Raw genomic sequence first — 25,366 nt, forward strand, 5'->3', positions numbered from 1 at the left:
ACTTTGGCTTTTTCCGTTAAGAAGAAACGCTTTCTGGTGGTGGCGGTCGCAGCTCGGTGGACCGTGCGAATGCATGAAAGCAGTTTGAAAAATTACCATTGATTTCAAAGCATTGATTTTCCACCCCATGGTGAGACCCATTACGTGTCTCGCTCCTGCTGAAGACAAAAGAGGAGCAGAGCTTGACCGCCCCCACTGCCCCACCTCACCCCAGAAAGGCAAACGGAATCCTCTCCTCAGCCACCTCCTTACCCAGCACGTGGCAGCTGAAGGACCCTGGATTTGTCCCTTGAGCAGACCAAAGTGGGAAATAATCGCAAGCCTAAACTGGCCCCCGACTAAGAGGTCATCAGGGGGAGGTTCCCTGGGGTCTTCGCAAACCTGGCCGCCCAGGGGACCTGAAAGATATGTGCTAAAGGATTGGACCTGAATTCTACCTCCTAAGCGGCTGGGGTTATTTACCAACCACCCAAACCCCACTCACCGTGTGCTCAAACTCAGGGAACCGCACACCCACCCTCATCCTTGGGGTGGGCTTAAATTCCAGGCCTCTGAAATTTCCCACCACAAAAGCAACATTTACCTCTCAGCCCCACTTGCATCCAACTTTCTGGGCACAACCCGGCTCCTTGGGGTGAGGATTCCCAGGCCTGGTTTCAGGTTCCGGTCTGGGTCCCTTGAGAAAGTTTCAGGTACTTCAGTACGAGAGCGAGTGAACACACCTCACGCCATCTCCTTTGGCGTATCCTTTGGCGCTTGGCTGCAAAGCAAGAGTAACCCAAGGGTGGCCCTAGTTCTAGACAGGATCTGATGCTCAATTAATAGGATTGATTGATCCCAAGCACTTAGTACAGTGCTCTGCACTCAGTAAGTGCTCAATAATAATAATAGGATCTGGGCAGGACGAAATGTTTGGGTGATGGTCTTTAAATCAGGCTGATGGATTTAGTTAAGGTAATCCCCCCAGGGCTGCAGTGAGTCCAAGTGGAACCTGAGGTACCTAACCATGGTGTGTGCTGGGTTTATGCTTCAGAAGCTGGTTGGTCCCTGTGACCTGGACTGGAGGACCTGCAAAAGTGACCAGGGGGAAGAAGACTGCCTTAGGAGCCTCTGAAGTCCATGCATGTCTCTTCCCCGAAGGGCCTCTTTGGGGCAGGTTGAAAATGAATCCCACCAAGAATTCTGGATAAGATGGGCGAATTTGGCTTTTGGAGCCTGATTCCCACTCCATTTCCCATCAGGTAAGAAGACCTAGCAGCCCCCTTCCCACCTGGCCCTTTCTCTAGGACCGAGTGTTGCACTGCCTGGGAAATGCACAGATACTGTCTCCTGGGGCTTGGGCTAGAGCTGAGAGAGGAAGACTATTCTCCACCTCCCTGGAGCAGAATTGGCAAGGTCTGGACTAAGTAAGTGTTCCAGGCCTCTGAGCCACTTAGCTTTCATCGTAGAGAAGGAGTTGCCTACTGGATAGAGCACGGACCTGGGTTCTAACCCCGGCTCTACCATATACCTGCTTTGTGAACTTGAGCAGTTCACTTAACTTCTGTGTGTCCCGGTTCCCTCATCTGCAAAATGGGGATTTGATACCTGTTCTCCCTCCTCTTTAGACTGCGAGCCCCCTGTGGGACCTGATTATCTTATATCTACCCCAGTGCTTTGTTCAGTGCTTGGCACATAATAAGCACTTAGTAAATACCTCGATTATGATTATTGTTATTATTATTAATATCTTGCCCTTTGGCATTACTAGTTTCTTGTAATGTAAATTAATTTTCTCCCCCGGTTCCCTTTCCAGTTTTCATTGTCCTCTCCCCTGGAGGGTTTATGGTTAGGGTCAAGTTGACTGTTGCAGGAACACTCACCTTTTTAATGGTCTTGCTGAAACTGTTGCCCCGTTGCATATTTTTCTTTTTTAGGTCTTTCTCCCAAATTAACCATCTCTCAGTTGTTCCAGTTTGGCTTGTCAATTCCATGTTCGAGGGGTAGAGGACGTTTTGTAGATACCGTGCTTGGGTAGCTAGATGTCTGGCGAAGCCGGGCTGTGAGCTTCAGTGGGTAAGAAGGCCAAGAGTGGCCGGAATTGGCGTCTCCCCTGCAGTGGCTACCCTTAATGGCTGTAAGTTTCTAGAGCTGCGACTGGGGCTGCTCCGAATGCCCTGGGCGGTTCACGCCCCGCTCTAAGGGACGTGGAAGTGGTTTGCTCTGTCAATTCCCAGGGCCAGGGGCCACCGGTGCTCCTGCTCGAGGGCAGCTCTGGCAAAGTCCCGGCAGGATGGCTCACGTGCCAGATGCCACAGGCAACACTTTATGATCGGCTCAGAGAAATCATTTCCAAGAAAATCAAAGCGTTTCTCATGCCCTGATCCTCACCGAGCAACCCCTGGGACGTTGGGGGATTTCGACATAATTCAGTGCATTTTGCAGGCGGGCTGGGAACTTTAGACATATGTCTCAGCTCACAGGGGCTTAGCCATTCCGTGTTGACAGAGCCTTGTCTCAAGGCGAAGGATTATCCCTGCCTCTCCGGATGTACGACCAAAGAATCCATGTCATGCTCCCTAACTCCCGTGAAATCGCCCCTGTAGCAGAGAGCCCCGTGTGCAGGCTACTTTAGGAATGTGTTTGTAGACAGGTCTGTTTGGGGTTGCCTATATTGTGCCACTCAATGGGCATGGGGGCAGGGGTTGTTCTTAATAATAATGATGATAATAATGGTACTTGTTAAGCACTTACTATGTGCCAAGTGCTGTTCTAGGTGCTGGAGCAGATGCAAGTCAATCAGGTTGGACACAGTCCCTGTCCCACATTGGGCTCACACTCTTAATCCCCATTTTTACAGTTGAGGGAACTGAGGCCCAGAGAGGGTAAGTGACTTCACACCGCAGACATGTGGCTTTCCCAAGCACTTAGTACAGTGCTGTGCACACAGTAAGTACTTTAATAAGTACCTCTGATTGGCTGATTGACGGTGTCAGGAGGGCCAAGAGTGTGATAGGGATCGGAGGTGTGCTTGGGAGGAAGGAAGGGTGAGTTGGGAGACAGCAGGTGACGAGAGCAGATCGGTAAGGTTGGGCGAGGTGGAAGAGAGCCTTGAGACTGAAGAGTTTTTGTTTGGTGCTCAGGGACTCGGAAACCAGTGGCGGGTTTGCAGAGGAAATGGATGCTGAGTGACACTCCAAGAAGAAGATCCATGCAGCTGTGTGGAGTGTGGATTGCAGAGGGGAGAGGTTGGAGGTAAGGAGACCAGCTAGGAGGCTGGTACTGTAGCCATGCTCTAACTGGGACTTATCCCAGGGATGGAGCTGTTTGGGTGGAAAGGAAGGGCTGTATCTGGGAGATGTGTAAGATCTAACTACCTATAGTTAGATTGAATGTGAAAATTCAAAAACAGTGAGGGTGGTCGAGGATCACATGGAGGGTAGTGGGGTTATTGACAGATGGGAAAGCTAGGAGGTAGGGGTTTAATGAGGAAGATGATGAGCAGTTTCATTTTAGACATAACTGAGTTTGAGTCTCTAATCAGCAGTTTCATCACTTTTAACAGCCACTACTTTATACATTTTTTTTCTTTTATGGTATTTGTTAAGTGCTTACTATGTGCCAGGTGCTGTACTAAGCACTGGGGTAGATACAAGCTAATAGGGTTAGATACAGCCCATGACTCACATGGGGCTCGTAGTCTTTACCCCCATTTTACAGATGAGTAACTGAGGCCCAGAGAAGTTAAATGATTTGTCCAAGGTCTCACACAGCAGACAAGTGGGGGAGCTGGGATTAGAACCCAGATCCTCCTGACTCCAGGGCCTGCGCTCTATCCACTAGACCAAGGTGCTTCTCTACTGCAGTAGGGTCTCACTCCACAATTGTGTGCAGACCGGATCCAACCAACAGGAAGGCAGTGAGCACGGTAAGCCATTTCTCTCTTAAATGATCTTCACGGGCCTGACCTAGTAAAATGGGCTCTGGAGAAGTGAGATGGTATGGGGAGGAGGCCCAGGCCCTTACCTTTTCTTACCCCTCTCCTTTACCATGTACAAGGGTCACGTCCATACCGTCCCTTTATGATCTGGGTGATGCTGAGGACAGTCGATGCGCCGGTAGGATGGCATCACCTGAGCTGGCAACATTGCAGCCCTGGGCAAGACTGTGTTACCTGAGGAAGGACTGCCCACATTTCTGGGTGCCTGACTCAGTTTGTCTTTGAGAGGGCTTTTCTCAGCAGAGCAGTGGTTGCACAGTCAGATATTCCTGGAAACAGCCCTTCCCTGTCCGCCCAGATATAGAAGTGGTGCTCTCCTTCACCCTCTGTCCTGTTCTGGTGCTCCTGCCGTTTTTATTCACACCCCATTTTAAAACTGCACTGACAGCAGTATCACCTGGGACCAAAGGACCAGCCTTACGTGGACAGGTGTCAAGAAAACCATTAAAGTCACCAGTGGATGAACTTGGAGGTGAAAGAAAAACCAAGAAGTGAAGAGGTGGCAACGTAAAATCACCTTTGAGAAGAGTTTGGCTGGGGTAAGGTTGGGACTTCTTGCCCCTAACATCCTAACTCCTCTGCCCTCCCCAAGCTCCCTATCCCCCCAAAACTTGTTTTTCTCCTTTTTCCCCAGTGAGGCCTAGTGTAAAGAGCACAGGCCTAGGAGTCAGAGGACCTGAATTCTAATCCTGGCTCCAGCGCTTCTCTGCTGGGTGTCCTTGGGCAAGTCGCTGACCTTCTCTGTGCCCGTTCTCTCATCTGTATCATTACCTCATTGCGATTGACTGTGAGTTCCATGTGGGACATGGACTTTGTCCAACCTTATTATCTTGTACCCACCCCAGTGCTTTGTATAGTGCCTGGTACAGAGTAAGTGCTTAACAAATGACATTTAAAACAAACAAAAAGCTTTTCCAGCTACAAGAATGACAGCAAACTGCACCGATAATAATAATAATTGGGGTATTTAAGTGCGTACTACATGTCAAGTACTGGGGTAAGATACTGAATAATCAGGCCAGACATAGTCCCTGTCCTAGATGTGACTCGGAGTCTAAGAGGGAGGGGGAAGTTATTTAACCCCCCGTTTTACAGATGAGGAAACTGAGCCACAGAAGTGACTTGTCCAAAGTCACAAAGCAGGCAAAGTGGCAGAGTGGGATTAAAGCTCAAGTCTCTACCAAACAGGGTCTTGGGGAATGGCACCCCCCTACATCCATCTGGGGTCCTGGCAGAGTCCCCCTCACACCCTACACTTGGGTTTCCAGGTGGTTATAATGGTCAGTTGCAGGCAAGTAGTGCAGTTGGTCCTGGGGTGCAGAGTTGCCGGTCCGCAGGGCCAGGAGTGGAGAGGCTCCTCTGAGCAGCTGGCTGCACCAGAATGCCAGACCCTTCTGCCCACTGGGGCTGGCAAATAGGGTCATTGCCAAGCCCTTTGGCACTGATTCTTAAAGATGTTTGCACATAACCTTGAAATCCCTCTGACTAGGTAAGTGACCTCCTCGAGATGGCTTCTTCATCATGGGTTTTGTAAAAAACGGTATTTGTTAGTGCTTACTATGTGCCAGACAACTGTACTAAGCACTGGGGTAATAATAATAATTCTGGTATTTGGTAAGTGCTTTCTATGTGCCAGGCACCGTTCTAAGTGCTGGGGTAGATACAAGGTAATCAGGTTGTCCCACGTGGGGCTCACAGTCTTAATCCCCATTTTACAGATGTGGCCACTGAGGCCCAGGGAAGTGAAGTGACTTGCCCAAGGTCACACAGTAGACAAGAGGCGGAGCCGGGATTAGAATCCAAGTCCTCTGACTCCCAAACCCGGGCTCTTGCCACTAGGCCATGCTCCTTCCCTCGGATTCATGCAACAAATGGGTAAACACAGGCAACACGAAGTTGTTTGGTATTTCATCATTTTATCATTCCAGAACATTTATTGCTAAGTATTCTGTGAGAATGTCAATGCATTTAAAAAAATAACATGTAACAGAATCTCTCTTTGCTCATACAGGAAGCCTTTCAGGTAATGAGTCGTTAAATGCTCACCCATCTTCCCCCCTCTTTCCTTCTCCCCAGCAGTGGAAAGGGAGGACTGTCCTGCTGTCCAGGAGAAAACGGCCCTGCTTCCCTGGGAGCTGCCTGAGATGCACGGACTTCCTGGCCTGAAAGGTAAGTTTTTTGGCTCTGGGAAGCAGGGCGGAGTCATTTCTGGGTCGAAGCTGATGGCAGCTAGGCCTTAGCTGGCAATGCTGGGCATGGAGGAAGTCAGTTCCAGCCCCCGGGGGGTAGAACAGGAGATGCTCACTACTAAGACTGACCAAGTGAATGGTTCCCTGTTGTTTTAAACCAGTGGCTTTACTGAAACACTCACAGAGATCCACAATTCAGGGGAAATGAGTGAGCACTCAGTTGAAAGCAAACGTCATTTGCGCAGGATATCCCAGCTCCTCTTCTCCCCTTTTTCCAAAGAGAAAAGCCAGAGGGACGTTTTGTGTCCTGTTTTCTGGGACTTCTCTTATCCACTTGACTTCAGTCTCAAAAACCATCTGGTGGGCAGTGGGTTAGGTGGGGGCGTGAAGCCAGGGACCGTTAGCCCCAAATCCAGCCCCACTCCGAAGGAAAGGCTTCGGATTTCCTCATTTCCCTGGCCCTGCAAGGGGCTGAAGGGGCTACAACTTTCCTTACAAGGATTAGGAAAGTGCATTCAGGAGCTAAAGGGAATAGGGTTTGAAGACAGGCTGCTGCAGTAGACAAGACAGGAGAAATGAATCCTGTGGAACGCATAGCGACGAGTAGAGAAAAATATCCTAGATATTAAAAAACGAGATGCTCTTTTCCTTTAACTCATCTTTAAAGGTTACAATTACCATAGCCATTTAAACGACACTAAAGATCATTGACAAAAAGTACATTATAACTTATCTCCGTGAAAGGGCTGTAGCGTCGCGGTCCGAAGGGAACTGCATTGTGGCTGGGAGGAAGCAGCGCTTCCGATGAAGGATGGATCAGCTTGCTATTATGGTTGCATAGGATTCTGGGTTCTGCGTTGAACAAATAAGGCTTTAGCTTGGGAAACACGTAGTTTGGACACCTTGCATAGGGGACACCTAATTTTCCTTTATTTTATAAAATATTGTTAAAAGCAGCAACTTAGAGCCTGTCTTAAGTCAAAGGGTAATTTTACCCCTTCGGTGCCCCGACACCTGCATGAACAGACCCTCAAAGACCCTCCCACCCCCGCCAAATGGCCATATTGGATAAACACATGAGAGATTACACATCACACTGAAACAATTAAAAAAAAAAATTAAAAAAAAAGAGAGCCCTCACCAAGCAAGGCCCTGGAGCTACACCTATAGAAAAATCAGCGCATGAGAAAACTTTGTTTACAAACGTTAAAACTCATTTTTGGTTCCTCTTCACTCTACCAGACAAAGTCACATCAGGAAGGCTGACTGTTAGATGACCTCAGGGATTTTCGCGTGTGGGTCAAGTGTGGGCCCTTTCCCCCTCCCCTCCATCAGAATAGTTACATGTATAAAAACCTAGCCCAGGGAAATCCACTTTTAATACAGATACAGAAAACTTCATAAATCTGTTTTCTTTATAATACATTTTTTTCTAGTCATCTAGATCCTACAACAGTTCTTCTACAAACCAATCTGCAGAGAGCTTGGCTTTTCCGCTCTGGCAGAGCGGGTGACTCTCTCCAGCATAGTAGTAATACCTGTCGGCATATTTTTGTTGGGATCATTTGGTGTAACGTCATCGGAATAGAAGATAGTCCCAGGCCAGCAGACTCCCGCTGGGGTCTCCTCGATGGCCGGTTCTGATGAAGGCCTTGTTGTCATTATCTTTGTGTCTATCAGATGGCGGCCTAGCTCCCTGATTGCCTCCAATCAGGAGTCGGCTGGCATTCCTTGAGAATTGCCTTGTGCTGGAATTAACACGGCATCATTTGTGTTGGGGGTGGCTCTTGCACATCCCAGTGAGGCGGAAAGTTTCAGGTCATGTACCCTGCCTGGGTTTTCACCGCGGGGGTTTGAGCCGAGGAGGAAGCCTGCCACCAGAAATAGCTTCACAGCACCCTTAGGGTTTGGTGCAGGCTAGTTTTCTTCAGAGAAACTTAAACGGCAAAGCTAAAATCGACACCCCATAAATTAGACGTGATACTTCAAAAACGAGTTAAAAAAAAAATCCACACGCTTCTTTAGAAAGGATGTTATTTACAACAATGAAGGTTCGTTCACTCTTGGTACTTCCACCCCCAAGGAAAACAAAGATCTGCTTAAAAACATGTTGAAACCAAAATCATTTAACGAGCACGATACACAAACAACACCGTTGTCTGTTTTCATACACAGGAATCTTGGAAATGGAGGAAATCCATAATGAATGATGGTATGACAGAATGGATAACCCCCACTGGTTAAATAAAAAAAGGAAACATTTTGTAACTTCACTATAATTGAAAACTACTCTCTAAAAATATTATGTTCCATATTCTCACAGTTCCAGATGGTTAGCATTATAAATTAAAGGTGGAGGTTATCCATATATAAACAAGGCCTCTTTCCCCTAATTCTGTTCCTGTCTAAGGCTTTGGATACTTCAATCTTCCGATCCCATAAGGTAACGACTAAGTTCATCAGCTTCAAAGAGAATGTTTAAAAGTTTGTGATGTATTGTGGCACTAGGGAGGAAAAACTGTACCTAGGTATTTTATTTACAGGAAGGCTACAATACCTTTTTATTTGCAAATGTGAATTAATCCACATACTCCTGCATTTCTCTGGCTGCAAAACTGTAATAGTAACGCATGCTTTTCCCACTGGGCTTGCCCTGACCTTGTCATGAGGCACCAGCCTTAGGTCGAAGGACGAGGTTTTTTGGGAGGAGGCGGGGGCATGAGCTCCGTGTCAGGATCCAGATGATGTTTGCGCATTTGTCCTTGAGATGCTGCCGCACACCTGTCGATAAACTCAAAGAGGATTTCCTTGGTGACCGGGTTGGAGATACTGTTACACACGGCTAGGGACAAACAAAAGCACACGCGTAAGTACTTTCCAAGTCCAACTAACTTGCTGCCAGAAGAGTGACACGTGCTGCATACGAAACAAAGGGAAATGAGCGAAATCACTGATCAACTCTGAGCTTTTCTATTTGACGTCCTGTATAGAGCAGTGACAACATTTCCTGAGGTAAACAGACAATATTGTCTTGGTGTTAAAACAAAGGTGAGCCTTAAATCCTACTCCCTTCTTCTTTTTTTTTCGGACAAAAATTAGCCATCCTCTGAGAGCTTTCTTGAAGAGCAAGCTTGGAAAAGAAATTGATCTATGGTCTATTTAGCTGGGCAGAAGGGGCCGGCCTGCCCACCCTCTGTGAGAACCAAAGGTTGCACCCTACTCTTTCCAACAAATGGTGGACTTGATTGCAGGCATCAGAGTCCACAACCATCTCTGAAAACTAGCACGAGGCCTCCTGCAACCCATTCTTCTTTGTGCCACTTCTGGTCAGTACCAGTATCTGGCAAATTATTGGCAATTGTGCAAGGTGAGGCACAGAAGCCAGTCATTTACGCTCCCTTCTTCCTAATAAAGGAAGCAGCTGGCTGAATCACCACTGGTTGCCTGCCTGCCCCTCTCAGGAGAAGACTGAGCCGCAGTTTTCTGGTTGGGCATGGGTAGAGCAGAGTCTTGAGTGGACAGAGCACTGACAGGCCACGTCTAACATGCAACATACATTGGACAAATTAAATAGCCCAGCACAGCAGAGAGCCCTTTGTGGAGGTGATGGTGTTTTCGGAAACACTAGGGAATTAACCCTTCAAGATGAAAACCACAAACATGTGCGGGATGAGACTCTGTAAAGTTAGCTCACCAGGATGAAACAATGCCTCTGTGCCATTAAGTTGGAGCTGACTAGATGCATTTCAAGTTGGGTTGCCAAAGCTGGTATTTTATATTTTTCCTCACTCATCATGACCACTCAAAGTGCCAGTTGCTGTCTTTCGACGGCATTACTTCAACTGACTCAGACTTGGTAATATAAAAATTTATCTGGTAACTTTTAATTAACCTGCGCATATCCAGTTGGAATGAGCCTACTGTTCTGAATTCCAATAACATGCATTGTACCAAAGGCCTCACAATAGTAAAAGGACAGCATCTTTTCTGGTTTTTCATTTTCTTTGTTCTCCATTGTTTGTAAAACTATTTTAGGAGCTTGAAATTACATTTTCCCCTACTAATTTTGTCTTTTCCCATCTGGCAAACAATGATTTTTGTTGTTTTGAATAGAACTGAAATTATCCTGGCTTTTTTTGTTCGACAGATTCAACTTGTATAGCCTGTTATCCTGCCAAAACTTCTTTCTTTAGCATATCAGCCTGAGTCAACCCAGGGCTGGGGAGGGACTTTGCAAGGAAGGGGACCTGGTTCCTTGCTGCAAAGGAACTTTTATCCAGTTGTGACCACCTGCCCGCCCTCTACGAAACGAGACCAGGAGAACCTAAAGGACCCTGCTCTCTGGCCTCCGGGGTCCTTCCCCTTATAGGGGTACTACTGGTAATAATAATGATGGCATTTATTAAGCGCTTACTATGTGCAAAGCACTGTTCTAAGCGCTGGGGAGGTTACAAGGTGATCAGGTTGTCCCACCGGGGGCTCAGTCTTAATCCCCATTTTACAGATGAGGTAACAGGCACAGAGAAGTTGTGACTTGTCCAAAGTCACAGAGCTGACAATTGGCGGAGCCGGGATTTGAACCCATGACCTCGGACTCTAAAGCACGTGATCTCTCCACTGAGCCACAGCCGCTTCTCTGTGTACTCTGTGTTCCGTGTACTGGTACACAGGTGCCAAACCGAGCCCTCCCAGAGCTTGGAAAGAGACGGTAGCGTACTCACCCATGGCAGTGTTGTAGGCATTTGGAAAGCTTTTGTCTATTCTCTGCCTCATGAAGACCCAGCTGTTGTTCTCAAATTTGCATTCTATAATTTTATTGTCATACTGTTTCAGCTCCTTTGTCACCTGTTTGAAAAGAAACGGAGAGCAATTTTGAAGGCACCTACCAAGACGTCTTTGTTTCTTCTCTGAGTGACAGACACATTGGGAAAAATGGCTCTTCAATGCACAACTACTCTTTGTCATCCTAAGTATCCAGCCCAACTCCTTTTTCATATGCTGCTCTACCCAATGTAGTAATCGGTTTTCAACTTGGCTGTTAATAGGTAGCGGTAACATGGTGTGAAAACATCAGCTCTGTTTGGCCCACAAACAGTTTCTCCAGACAAATGGTTTCCATTGGGGTGCTGGGAAAGTGAGAACATGAAACAAACTACCTAGACTTCATTTGCTGGTTTGTTTTTTTTTTTAATAGACTTTAAATATGTTTCAGGGCCAAATTCATATGTTAAAGTTCTTTGTCCCCTACCTTTGATCACTCATACACTGACCAGGCAACCAAAAATCCATTTCCCCAGCAATTTGCCTTTCTGCTAGAGTTGTGGAGTAAACGTAAAAGATAAAATTTGAAAGGCGGGGGGTTATTTTTCCTCTAGTGATTTCAAATGGATTGCATCTCAAGCCATCAGGGCTACCAAGTATCCATGGAAACTTGAGAACCTTTTAAAAAGGATTTCATTGAGCTGTAAGATTTTTCTTAAGCAGGAACCTGAGCTTATCCTGGCTGTTTGCAATTGAACAGCTACTCGGGGTAATACTATTCTAATTCTATTCCCATCTCTGGTGGTTAGCTGCTTTTCCTTACAATATAGTAGATTGCAATCATTTAACTTCATTTCCATTTTTTGAAATCCTCTCATCTTCCTATCTAAATCATCCAAGGATTTCCTATCATTTGAGAAAAGGAAGAAAGAGGATGGACACCTTCTTTAGAGATAATCAATAGGGAGTCAGTGGGAGTGCTCAGGAAAACTTTTGCAAACTTTCTTTTCCTCTAGGTTTCCAGGAAAAGCCAACAGGAGGGAGGATCCTGAGCCCAAGGTGCAGGAAGCTGCCTTCCCATTCCAGAGCTTAGAACAGTGCTTGGCACATAGTAAGCGCTTAACAAATACCATCATTATTATCTCCTCGAGGTATAGCCATGACTCACTACTGTGGTGTTTCCTGAGGGAGCTGACAGCCCAGAGACCCCATCTGATTTCCTGAGATGGAGTGGCCAAACCAGTCTGCAACAGGTGAGAAGGTAAGGATCTCCGGCAAGAGTACTTTTCTCCCCTCAACCTCACCTCGGGTGACCGCGTGGTCTGAAGTTAGTCACTCTGCTTCTCAGGCCCCGGGGATGGGAATGGGATCAGTGCCTGGCATATAATAAGCACTTAAATACCATGATTATTATTATTACCAACGGCTCTGAGTGACCTGGGTTCTGTTACCCCAGTAACTGGAGGTGCAGGAAAAAGACTCTTAGCTGTTTCCCTGGCCCAGCTCAGCCTTGGCGCTGCTCAAGGCAGGAAATCCAGCTTAGCGGCCCAGCAATGGCAACACCAGCCCTGGGATGCCCCCTCCGCCCCCCAACCCCTTCCCCACTCCCAGGGTCAGCATTACTATGGCATCACCTTACAGCCAGGCTCACATCCCCCAGTTTCAAGTTCAGGGAACAGGAAAACCCTACTCAGGTGCCTAACACACCAGCCATTTGTTCATATTCTAGGGGTTAAATTCAGGAAGGGGAACCATACTACCCAGCCCAAAGCTTAGAGTATTCACCTAATTGAACAGGAGTGATGAACCTTGCATTTCAGGACTTCCACCCCATTCTTTTCCACACAAATTCTTTTCTGCTAGTAGAAGAAGGCTCCCTAATTCCCTCTAAAATGCACAGTGAAAAACATGCATTTTCGGAGAACCATTTTCTTTTGCCCATAAAGGATTCACTCCTTTGAACCAGTTTCTTGTAAAATGTACATTCTGTGTTGTGTTCTAGAAAATGTGATTTACTATCCTGATTCCCCTTTGCTTGATTGAAGGGAATAGCCTGCACTTCAGCCAAAGTTAAAAATTAAATTGTATTTACAATTAGCAATCAGTAGTACTTCCTGAGTGCTTACTCTATGCAGAGCATTGTACTAAAGCTACATTTTGGAGGTACATAACCCAGTTGTATCTTGAAGTGTGCCAGTAACCTTGTGCAAAGTTACACTATTTAGCGGTAGCTGTGAAAAAAGTTCTATTCAATGTTTTTTGAGATGCATCACAGGCCTGAAGCAATTCTCTGGACATTTACAAACTAGCAGTCTCAGCAATGCATGATCCCAGAGTTTAGCATTCTTATGTTCCCAGTCTTAGAACTGCAATAAATTGCATGTTGCTCGATCCCACTATGACAATTAAGCAGGATTATTAACTATCTGTGTGCTTGCTTGGCTCCCCATTAGCAATCTGGGTGATGAAGCATTTCAGAAAATACAAATACCTGCCACTCTGATCCAACTGTCTTTTCTTAAGGGAGAAAAAACAAACAGGATTTGCCTTTCCTCTGTTTCAGTTTAAGATAGCTGTTCTACTAACAACAATCAAGCAGGACCTTTAACAGATAGGTTGACCCATCTCAATACGTAGGAACTGACTGCAGCGGACAGAGATACAGTATCTGCAGTTTGTCTAACATCAAAATATTTGTTTGCTCCTGTGCTATTTTTAGTTCCTTAACTTCTCTTGCAGCAAAGAGCTGGTGCTCTTAAAAATGACAGAAACATTTGGTCACAGTCATTAAACACTTCATCCTTTTCTCATTCATTCATTCAATTGTATTGAGCGCTTACTGTGTGCTGAGCACTGTACTAAGCACTTGGAAAGTACAATTCGGCAACAGATAGAGATTGCAATCCCTACCCAACAACGGGCTCATATGATCACACTTTTCCTCCCTAAGGGAACCGTGAGGTAAAAGAAGCAAATCACTTTGGAAGTTAAAAGTACTTCATAAACACAGTTCACTATTATCTTAAAGCCTCTCATTCCTTTGCTGAACTTGAGCTACCTCAGTTTCCCTCGCTAACCCCATGGCATGTGATCTCTGGACGTTTTAACTACATTTACAGAGAGCACCAAGTAGACTGTCCCACTTTACCTGCTAATTTTACCCTTGGCTGCTGCTTCCAACAGACCATAGAGCAATGCTATGGCCTGCAGTCTTAGGGGTTTTCACTGAGTAGCTGCTGAGGCAGCCGGAAGCTAAGAACCTCTAGCAGACAAGAAAAGTTTCTGGGAAGAAAGACAAACTCCCACCCACCAGTCACTACCCAAGGTGAGATTAGGAAACCTGGTAGGGTGGTGGTGGTGGTGGTTGGGGATTTTGAGGGAAGAGCTGTTTCTATGAGCAAAGGCCAGGTTTGTCTGCCCAGAGTAGGGCATGGTTGAATCCCATCATTTTTCCAGCTGTTGGAAACAAAACTCTCATCTTTAAATGGGTGGAGAGTGGAGGAGGAGTGGGAAAAGGTAGGTGGTTACCCAATTACCTTGCATCTACCTCAAAGCTTAGGACAGTACCTAGCATATAGTAAACGCTTAACAAATACCATTACTACTATATTAGAAAAGGAGTAGATGGAGGAGAGTTTTGGAAAACAAGAGCAATGAAGGTCGTTGAGATTTAAAGCTGCCCTGGGCAAAGAATAAGATGTCAGGAATCTCGTCTCTGAAAGGGACAAATTTTCAAAATGAGTTAGAATGCCTGGTAGGTAATTTCTGGAGGCTATTTTAAGAAAGCGCTTTGCACTGAGCAGTATTGCCTCCAGTTTGTGTTAGTCTTACAATTTTTAACTCTGAGACTTTTCCCCAGGAAATCTTTGGGGCATGAAAATTCACGTTGAATTACTTGTATGCTCACATTATAGCAAGTTTCAAAACAGTGAGTTTGGGTAATTAATTTGAAAGAGCCATGTTAGTTTGCAGAGATATCTTGATGCCCTCTACCTCAACCAGAACACACTCTGCACCTTGCTGGAATTTCCCCTGGTTGTGAAATACCACTGGCAGGACCAGTGTACCTCAGACATATACTTATTTCTCACCCAAGTATTTGTATAATATGTGGAAACTTGATTTGTGGTACTCTCACTTTACACTGCAGACAGGGATTTGGGGGAGAAAAAAAATCAAAGTGAAATCCTATTTTCATGCAACTAACTCCAGTTTCTTGGTAATTAACAACAATGGCAGAGGAAATAAAACAAATGAAATACATTTTTTTCAAAGTTTTCTGGGAGGAGTCAACTGTTGGATAAGAATAGAGAAGGACTAAGTACTCACTTGAAACAGACTGACCAAATAATTTTCAGCATTAATCCTTACTTGAATCATTCAGAATGGCTGGTTATAGTAGAGCAAAGTCTATAAATGATGCTAACTTTCCAAATACCGATAAAACAATATTAAGGAAGTTAAAAAAACCAAACCTAAACAAACAAAAAGCTCAAAAAAACCTCTCGTAGAAACAGAAATTTGCTTGTATATTGAACCGTGTCCATACAAACTGGAGAAGCATCTTCACTCGAGTCATATCTTTGGTGCTAAACTTAACTGTAGCTTCCTAGAGTCGGTACTGATCTGAACTTTTGTATTGTTTTTTTTTTTCCCTCTTACTGTTTCTTAAAAGTATATCAACTTTTCCAGCTGCTGGAAATTCAACTCTTACCTTCTCAGCTCCTCTTCCCTACTGTGTCTGCATATCTCTTCCTCCTTGTAAAAGCTTAGAGCAAGCACTTCTTCTGCTGGTTTTTTTTTTCCTTACTACAGAAGAGGTACATCAGTGGATTTCATAGATTGTCCTCTTTTTCGGCTCACTTTTTATGCCTGTTTTTCTAGGGTAAGGAAAGTTAGTTACTGTGGGAATGGGGGGGGGGGGAGGAGGCAACTTGCAAAGAAGAGGTGGAGCTGGAGGCACGTGGGTGTTGAGTGGAGGAAGATGGGCAGGCACAAAACAGGTTGTAGGGGCCAGTGGGCAGGGGGCTTTGCTTCTGTGATTCCCCCGCCCCTGCTCTGGACACTGCTGTTCTTCCCTGGGAGGAAGGGCTCAAGGGAAGGGGAGTTAGGCTTGGCTGAGGGGCTACTTCACCTCCTGGCCACTAACCACTGTCATCTTGTGAGTCTCATCTTCTGATGAATCTGTCACCTTCTCAGTCCCACTCTAATCTAGGGCTGCTGCTGCTGCTTTCCGGGGAACAGAGAAGCCTTCAAGGGCCTCCACTGAAACCTGCCTCTATCCTTTCGCAGGCCCTCCAAGCCCAGGATCATCATCATCATCAATCGTATTTACTGAGCGCTTACTATGTGCAGAGCACTGTACTAAGCGCTTGGGAAGTACAAATTGGCAACATATAGAGACAGTCCCTACCCAACAGTGGGCTCACAGTCTAAAAGGGGGAGACAGAGAACAAAACCAAACATACTAACAAAATAAAATAAATAGATGCCACAGACGCTAGCCTCAGCCCCATTCCCCTGTGCTACTGCACTTCCCTGGTTGGCTGCAGGTGGGGCCTTGTTGGTGGGGGCTGGCAAAGAGGGGAATAATAATAATATTGGTATTTGTTAAGCGTTTACTATGTGCCAGGCACCGTACTAAGCGCAGTGAGTACTGAGCAGGCATTGCTGGGGCCTGAAAAGTGTGTGAGGGGCATGAATGTACTTTAAGGATAGGTCAGTCATATATATTGAGTGCTTACTGTGTGCACAGCACTGTACTTAGTGTTTGGGAGAGAACAATATAACAGACACATTCCCTGCCCAAAAGAAGCTTAGAGACTAGAGGGAGGGGACAAACATGAATATAAGTAAATGAAATTACAGATATGTTACATAAGTGCCGTGGGGCTGGGAGGTGAATAAAGGGATAGGAAAGGGCCTTTTGGTGCAGCCCACACAACTTTCTTCCCACCTCTCTACTCACCTACAACATTTGGCTGTTTTCCAGTGCTCAGTCTTTCTTGAGCAAAATCCCCCCATCGTGCCAAGTTATCTAACTTCTCCCTTGTTAAAGGGGAATACAATAGGCTAATCCACATTCCGCAGCTGCAGAACCTTTGTCTGGATGGGACACAGAGGGGAGCACAAAGCTTGGAGAAAATGAACCACCATGGCTGGGCTTCAAGCTCAGGGCTCTCGGATTTTTCATGTTGCTTAACCAACTCTGGCCCAATCTCCGCATCTGGAGATTTCTAAACAAGCAAAGGACAGAGAGGCACAGTTTGTTTCCCAGACAACTCTCTCTTTTTTTCCCCTTAAATAGGTGCAAAAGAAGACAGCCTCACCTGGCATTTTGTGTTCATGGGCAAACGAATGGACATGATATTTGTCTTGCTGCATTTGTTTGCTAAGAGGTTCACTTAGCTCCAATCCTGGCAAATACCCCACAAAAAATGTTCTTGGTGGCCATTGGGATTTAGGCCTTTTAAACCCAGCTTCAGCTTCGATTCCTGGTCCCAAGATATGAGACTCCATAGGATCACACACTTGTGAGGTGTGGGGGGATTTCTGTGAATTTATTCATTTTAGGCCATCACTTTTAATATACTGCTTTTCGTGTTGAAGGATGCTTGCTAACCATTAAATTCCATTATCATGCTCCTCATTCTGAATTCTCATCTGCTACGGACAAAGCTAGTTTTTGAAAATTCTTGAATTTCAAAAATGAGAAATAGCACTTTTTAAAAATTATGGTATTTGTTAAGCACTTACTATGTGCCACACACTATATTAAGTGCTGGGGTAGATACAAGCAAATCAAGTTGGACATAGTCTATGTCCCACATAGGGCTCACAATCTTAATCACCCCGAGGATAACTGAGGTATAAAGAAGTGGACTAGCCCAGGGTCACACAGCAGACAAGTGGCAGAGCTGGGATTAGAATTAGAACCCAGGTCCTTCTGATTCCTAGTTGCATGCTGTATCCACTAGGCCATGCAGCTTCTCTGCTTGTCTCATTTGTCTGCTTTGTGTCCTTGGGCAAGTCACTTAACTTCTGTGTGCCTCAGTTACCTCATCTATAAAATTTGGATTAAGACTGGGAGCCCTATGCGGGACAGACACTGTCCAACCTGATTAGTTTGTATCTATCCCAGTGCTTAGAAAAGTGCCTGGCACATAGCACTTAATGTTTGTTACCTTGTACTCTCCCAAGTGCTTAGTACAGTGCTTTGCACACAGAAAGCGCCTACTACAATCGATTTGAAATGAATTAACAAATACCACAAAAAAATTCTTAACTCCTCCTGGAATGCAAGTTCTAATTTACTTTCCTTTCTTTGAACCATCTCATTCTCAAAAAGTGTGCCTTAGGGAACAGTTTGAAAAATGGATGAATTTTTTTCTCAGAAACACGAGTACATAAAAAATTCCACACAGGGTTTGACCAGCAGATATACTGAGCCCAACATTATTTTCCTAACAGTGTGATTCTTGCACTCTGTGACATCACTCCTAATGTTTTTAAGGATGATATGGTGATACGGATAAGGACAGACCACCTAAACTCTCTGCTATCCCCTCCAAAAATTCATTATGGCTTCCCTCATCCATGCATTTTATCCAAACCCTCTGTGAGATAGGTCCTGAATACATGCTGGTGTTGATAATTCATTTTCTCCCTGCAACTTTAGGTGAAAACAAATTCCATATGCTTACCACCTGCTTTGGGAAAAAAAAAAGTGTCATCCCCCCTTTTCTTTTACCTCTTGACTGCTCCTATTCTCCCCATAATCCTTGTATTCCACAAGCCTGTGTGCTTGGGGTTTCCCCTACTCTTTTCACTCTTCGCTCACCTTCTCTGCTCAAATTGAATTTCACCTGCCACCTCTACTCCCAAATCTACCTCTCTAGCCCTGATCTTCTCTAGCCTACAATCCTGCATCTCCTCTTCCCTACAGGGCATCTCATTGTGGATGTCAGTCAATAGTAATTATTATTAAACAGCAAATCTATGTTTTGTTTTGTTCTCTGTCTCCCCCTTCTAGACTGTGAGCCCACTGTTGGGTAGGGACCGTCTCTATATGTTGCCAACTTGTACTTCCCAAGCGCTTAGAACAGTGCTCTGCACACAGTAAGTGCTCAATAAATACAACTGAATGAATGAAATCTAGTGAAAAAATGTCTGCAGCCATGCTGTCATCCCCAACTCCTTGCTATCCTTCAATTCTCACATTCAACTTGCCAAATCTTTCTGACCCTCCTACATTTCCCTGATCCACCTGTTCCTCACCAAGCCTGGTCCAAACTCACATTAGTGAGCTAGACCATTGTATTGGCTTCCTCGTTTGTTTCCCAAGAGGCAGCACAGCCTTGTGTCAAGGACACGGGCCTATGAGTCAGAGTACCTGGGTTCTAATCCCGGCTCTGCCACTTACCAGCTTTGTGACCTTGAGTAAGTCACTGTGCCTCAGTTCCTTCATTTGCTAAATAGGGATTCAATACCTGTTCTTCCTTCTACTTAGACTGTGAGCCACTAAGCACAGTGCTTAATACAGTTCTTCCACATAATAAGCACTTAACAAATACCACCTTTATTGCTATTATTATTCTCCCCTTTCCAATCAGTGGTATTCATTGAGCACTTACCATGTGCAGAGCATTTTACTAAGCACTTTGGAGAGTACAATACAACAGATTTAGCAGACACGTTCCTGCCCATAACAGAATCTGTACTACATGGATCATTTTCTTGAAGCATTGCTCAGTACACATCTACTCACTCCTCCAAACCCTACACCGGCTTCCCATTTCCTTCCACATCAAGCAGAAACTCCTCAAATGTGGTCTCCAGGTTTGTCCACTATCTCTTCCCCAACATAGATACCATGCCTCACTACTCCCCAGCTAACCTTCTCAATGCAGCTTGTTCCTCCAGTGCTCTACACATAAAAAGTGCTCAATAAATACCACTCACATTTTCCCAATTCCACCCCTTGTCATTCGTAGCCATCTAAAATACCAAGGATTTAGTATTATTTCCTGCTTTTCAGTTTAAATAATCTTTCCAAACCTGATAGTTTTTCCCAGGAATAGTTCTTGTGGGCTAAATTGTGAGCCCCACGTGGGGCAACCTGATCACCTTGTATCCTCCCCAGCACTTAGAACAGTGCTTTGCACATAGTAAGCACTTAACAAATGCCATTATTATTATTATATATGAATAAGGATAATATGTGGGTGGGATTTCTCAGATGAATACAACTGTGGTCAGGATAGTAGGAGTACTTTATGAATTTAGCCTTAATCAGGCTGGTATGTTTCCTCTTGCTCTGAAGAATAATAATAATGGTATTTGTTAAATGCTTACTCTGTTGCCAGGCACCGTACTAAGCGCTGGAAGTTTCCCCCTCTTTCCACTTCCCGGGGGAAACCAACTTGTGTCCTCTCTGCACAAATGCTCCTTTTTCCTGGTGTCCTCATGTACCTTTCCCAACTCTTAGCCCAGGACACCTGCTCTCTCCGACCCCCCAGGCTCCCACAGCTTTTCTAGCATACAGCCAATACCTAGCCTTTTTCTCCAGTGGGCCACCCTACTGCTGAAGAACAACGGGTAACAGTCTCAGGGTGTTTTGAATTTGGAGAACCCTGAAGGGAAACATCAGCTGCTCTAAAGCCAGAGAGTCTATAGCATATCAGTCATCAGTTTAGGATACCCTCCTGAGCCCAGAGACAGGGGTGATATACCATAACCAGCGGGAGAGGGGTTTGGTTTGTCGGGACACCCTCCCCACCGCATCTCGGAGTAGATATCACTACCCCTGAGAAGCAGTTAGTAACCTAGTGGAAAGAGCATGAACCTGGGAGTCAGAGGACCTGGGTTCTAATCCTGGATCCAGCAGTTCACTGTGTAACCTTGGGCAAGTCACTTCACTTCTCGGTGTTTCAGTTACCTCATCTGTAAAATGGAAATGAAGACTGTGAGCCCTGTGTGGGACAGGGACTTTGTCTGACCCAATTATTTTGTATCTACCCCAGCACTTTACTTCAAGCGCTTAGTACAGTGCTCTGCACACAGCGCTCAATAAATACGATTGAATGAATGGCACATAGTAAGCGCTTAACAAGTACCATAATTATTATTATTATTATCTGGAGCTATAGAGTGTCAGAGCTGTGCTGGCAAGGGGGTTCTGGTCCTGCCCCAGAGGGCCTCCTGAATCAAATACAAGCTGCCCTGCCCCGTTCCTCTATGGGGATAAAGCAAAAACCGGCAAGGGAAGAAACACTATCGCAAAGAGTGAGACATCACTTTACCACAGTCAGCCAGTGCAAGCCACTCTGTATGACAAAAATCAATGCAACCTGACATCCCTATAGGCAACATGGCCCAGCTATTGCCTGGCCAAAAGTTACTATACAAGGACATAATTATCAGCATCTACTTCCTAGGCACTCCCCACCTACTTAGTAGCTCACAGCTCCTTTGACATTATTAAATAGGTTTGTGTGGAGGAAAATGGAACATAATTTAAGTGGAGTTGTGTAGAGACTAGTTAGAGAGACGGGCTGTGCTCAGAGAACCCGAATGTTCCTGTGGACAAAGAATAATTCCCAGATCTCGCTGATTTGAGGTAACATAAAAAACTTTTTCAGTTAAGAACTCTAGAAAATATGAATTTTTTGAGCCCAAAGAATACAGAGATTAGTTTTGCCTCCACCACATTTGGGGCCCACAGAAGAAGAGGGTCCCAATTGGTCTTAAGCAGGCTCTTTAAGACCCAGGAACTAATTTTTAAAAAGTCTTTATGATTTACAGGAAAAAAGGCAGTCAAGATTCTGCTGCAAACACGTGAGTGGATTTGATCAATACTGGGAGCCCCAGGTGGAGATGGATGCTATTTGTAGTGGTTTTTTTACACCAAGATTTTTCTGTTTATTTCGTTGCACTGTGGGCCTTGGATGCCAGGACCATGTCTGATTCAATATCCTGGTCCTTTTCCCAGATCCTAAATAGTGGGAAAGCATTATGTGGGCACTTAACAATAATGGCTAATTGTTGGGGGTGGGAGGGGAGTGCCAGGAATAGTGAGGTGAGTTCCAGAGAATTGTCATTGAGTCAATTTTACCTTCTTGGGAGCCAAAGTGTCAGGCCAGTGTTCCTGGGTCAGGGTGCCAAGTTCACAGCCTCAAGTTGTACCTCTAGCTTGAAAGATCTCAGAATCAGCAAAACAGTATGGACTGATGATAGTCTGAAGAAGATCACGGTTAATTGAGTATCAGCCTCACACTTGGCCACCCTAAACACCCTGCTGGAGTCTTTGGATCTCCAGCAGAAACACCAGGAGAGACAAGGAGGTAAGGGCACTGAAGGAATCAGAAGGCTAATGTGTCTTTTGAGAGATTCACAAAGAGTGGCATTGCCACAGCGTTAAGATTCAGCTGTCAGTCCCCGTTATGGTTGCCACCACCAACTGTCTGAAGAGAGCAGGAAAAGCACAACCCCAAACATTTCTCTAATGACTGTTACACTGGCAGCTGGCCATCTCGAGGAAGAAGGAAAAGGCCTCTCTCTGTACACTCAGTATGGGCAGGGAACATGTCACTCTCTCAAGCGCTTAGTACAGCGCTCTGCACTAGTGAGCGCTCAATCATTACCACTGGTTGATTTTTAGAAGACCGGCTTGTTCTTATGGACTATTCAAGGTCACCATGTACTGAACGGTGTTCAGAGCGGAAAGATATGGAGCTCCCGTTTAGGATTGAATGGGTACCACCAGTCCCAGGACCACTGGGAAATGGGCAGATCCCTACCACAAGGATCAATGACTCGCCCCAACATGGTGGAGGAAGCCAAGCCTAAATCAGCCCTGCTGAAAGGGGGCAGACGCAGGAAAATTGGCCATGCTTTATGGCTGGCTGGTGATGAAAATTCAGTCATTTTTATTGAGCGCTTACTGTGTGCACAGCACTTACTAAGTACTTGGGAGAGTACCATATAACAATATATTGGGACAGTACCATATAACAATATAACAATATTCTCTGTCCACAACGAGCTTATAGTCTCGTCCGTAGCTGGTTTGAGCCGCTGTTCCTCTTCCCTATTTCGATTCTTAACTGTTCGCTTGGTGCTTAGAGAACTTTTTACAAAGAAATCAAGATCCAACACTGAGAACAATTATGTTAATACTGCCAGGAAATTTGTTTGCTTTGTGAAATTGAGCTTCAAAAGCATTTCAATTGAACATACATTTGTGATTGCAAGTAATGCCTATTCTTATGCCCATTTAAAATGTTTACTTTATTACAGCTTATTATAAATGTGAGTCTGAAATTCAGCACCATGGCTGCTCAATTTCCAGGCCTCAATTTTATGATAATCATGTGAAATGTATTCATGTGTCAACAGAGCTGCCTAACAATGCCCCGGACGGGTTTGTTAGCAGCCCTGTTTTCCTGATGGCCACATATTTTTTGGCTTCCAGAATCTTGGAAACAGCTACATGCAGCAGTCTTACGCTATACTTTTAACTTTCATTGTCTACCGGAGTTGCAAACTAATCGGTTTTGTTGCATTCACCAGGATAGAAGATACCGTGAACTGCAGTCAAGCAGATGCGGTTTTCAACAGTTAAAGAAAAGATTAACAGGGAGGAGCACAAATCAACAATCAGAGCCAAGAAACTGCCCCTCCCACCCCATTGCTAAGAAAGGGGATCTAATTTCTTTCCTTCTAAAAATCATGCACTGGCATTTTTTATTACTCTGTATTCCCCAAACCTTAGGGTGAGACGGAGCAAATCCTTAGAGCAGAAGAACCGACACACACGTAAAAGTTCCATGTAGTATTTTTTTTAGGGGGGGTGCTCTTATATGTATAGTGGGCATGGTGAGAAGCAGAAATAAAGATTAAACTGGTGGTGCCTGCCTGGTCTGTCTAAAAGATAAACTCCAGAAACACAGATCTGGACAAGCAGGGAACATGAGGTTTCTACGACTCACAGAAAATAGTTTGGCTGCAGGTGTTACACAAGAAACAGGAAAATTTATTCAGCATATTATTAATCAGGGCTCCCCTGCCACCCCCACCAATCCAGCATGCCTAGATGGGGAGGGGAGGATAAACTTATCACAGGATAGCTACTCAATAAATACTGTTGATGAGAATTAAATTCTCTTTGACCATTACCTATCCATTTAGGAGGAAGAGCACTGGATAATGAACACTGCATTCATTCATTCATTCATTCAATTGTATTTATTGAGCGCTTACTGTGTGCAGAGCACTGTACTACGCGCTTGGGAAGTACAAGTCAGCAACATATAGAGTCGGTCCCTACCCAACAGTGGGCTCACAAATAGGCTGCCTTCGATGAAACATTTAAAAAGATTTGCAAGGTCTTTATAAAACATTAGTTCTTAAGCGCTTACTATGTACTAGGCACTACATGTACTAAGCTTTGGGGTAGATACTAGCGAATCGGGCTGGACACAGTCCCCATCCCACATGGGACTCCCAGACTTAAATTCCATTTTATAGATGAAGGAACTGAGGCACAGAGAAGTTAAGTGATTTGCCCGAGATCACACAGCAGACAAGTGTGCTTCTCTCTCCCAGGCCTGTGCTCTATCCACTACGCCATGCTGCTTCTTCACATCTGCATGCTAGGTGGCAACTATTCTGATCCACATTTTGGAAGCTGGACTGGGAAAGTACTGTGATTTACCCCAGAACTGCAAGTCTGGCTTAGAGCCAGGATTCTTGCCACCCTGTCTGTCACGCTAAACTGTACATCTACACTTTCTTCTGAAAATATCAGTTACAAACCATCTGAAGTGACATGCTGAAAGAATTTGTCTTACCGGCAAAACAGCACTGTTTGGATTTCACAGGAGTATGCGTTAAATGTATCGCATGCAATCTGACTCACAAAATCAGTTCAGATTAGCTTGGCAAATCACAAGAATTGCAGGAAGCTGAAAGACCAGTGATGAAGCAGTGGTAAATGGCAGTACACGTAATGCCCAGCCTGGGTGTGCAGAGCTTAACCCAAAGCCCTTATCACTTAGTACCTTTAGTAATGGTCTAAAGGTGGATAAGGTGCCCAGAATACTGAGAAATAAATCCTAATCTCGGGTTAGGGGGAGGGGAGCTTTAAGTCATAGAAATGTGCAATGAAATTTGGGAAGAACATCAAATTAGATTCAATTTGGAAAATTCCAGATGAATGTAAAATCTGAAGCACCAGCAAATATATTCAACAGGCAAGTGAAAGTGGAAAAGCAGTGCTCGGACCGGACACACCGAGGATAGGTCGGCCCAAGTCAGAATCGGCCTTTTAATTTCCATGACCGTTCATTTGTCTTCTTGTTTCTATATTGGTTTTCACCTTCTTGTTTCTATCTTGGTTTTCATTACATACTACTCAGGCTCTCTCCTGAATGATTCA

The 25,366-nt window shown here is 45.1% G+C and overlaps 1 protein-coding gene across 2 annotated transcripts in view; it reads right to left on the reverse strand.

Annotated features, from left to right (window-relative positions):
• Positions 1 to 5,884: 5,884 nt before the first annotated feature.
• The window catches only part of RNGTT (RNA guanylyltransferase and 5'-phosphatase), a 249,998-nt gene continuing 230,516 nt past the window's right edge, over positions 5,885 to 25,366 (reverse strand). For both annotated transcript variants that reach the window (XM_038761118.1, XM_038761117.1), the window contains 2 exons: positions 10,890 to 11,013; positions 5,885 to 9,010 (listed from right to left, as the gene is read on the reverse strand). In XM_038761118.1, coding sequence (XP_038617046.1) covers positions 8,847 to 9,010; positions 10,890 to 11,013 — 288 coding nt within the window. In that variant the 3' untranslated portion in view covers positions 5,885 to 8,846. The remainder of the gene's footprint in view (positions 9,011 to 10,889; positions 11,014 to 25,366) is intronic.

The sequence above is a fragment of the Tachyglossus aculeatus genome, chromosome 19 (assembly GCF_015852505.1).
Source record: "Tachyglossus aculeatus isolate mTacAcu1 chromosome 19, mTacAcu1.pri, whole genome shotgun sequence".
NCBI lineage: Eukaryota > Metazoa > Chordata > Mammalia > Monotremata > Tachyglossidae > Tachyglossus > Tachyglossus aculeatus.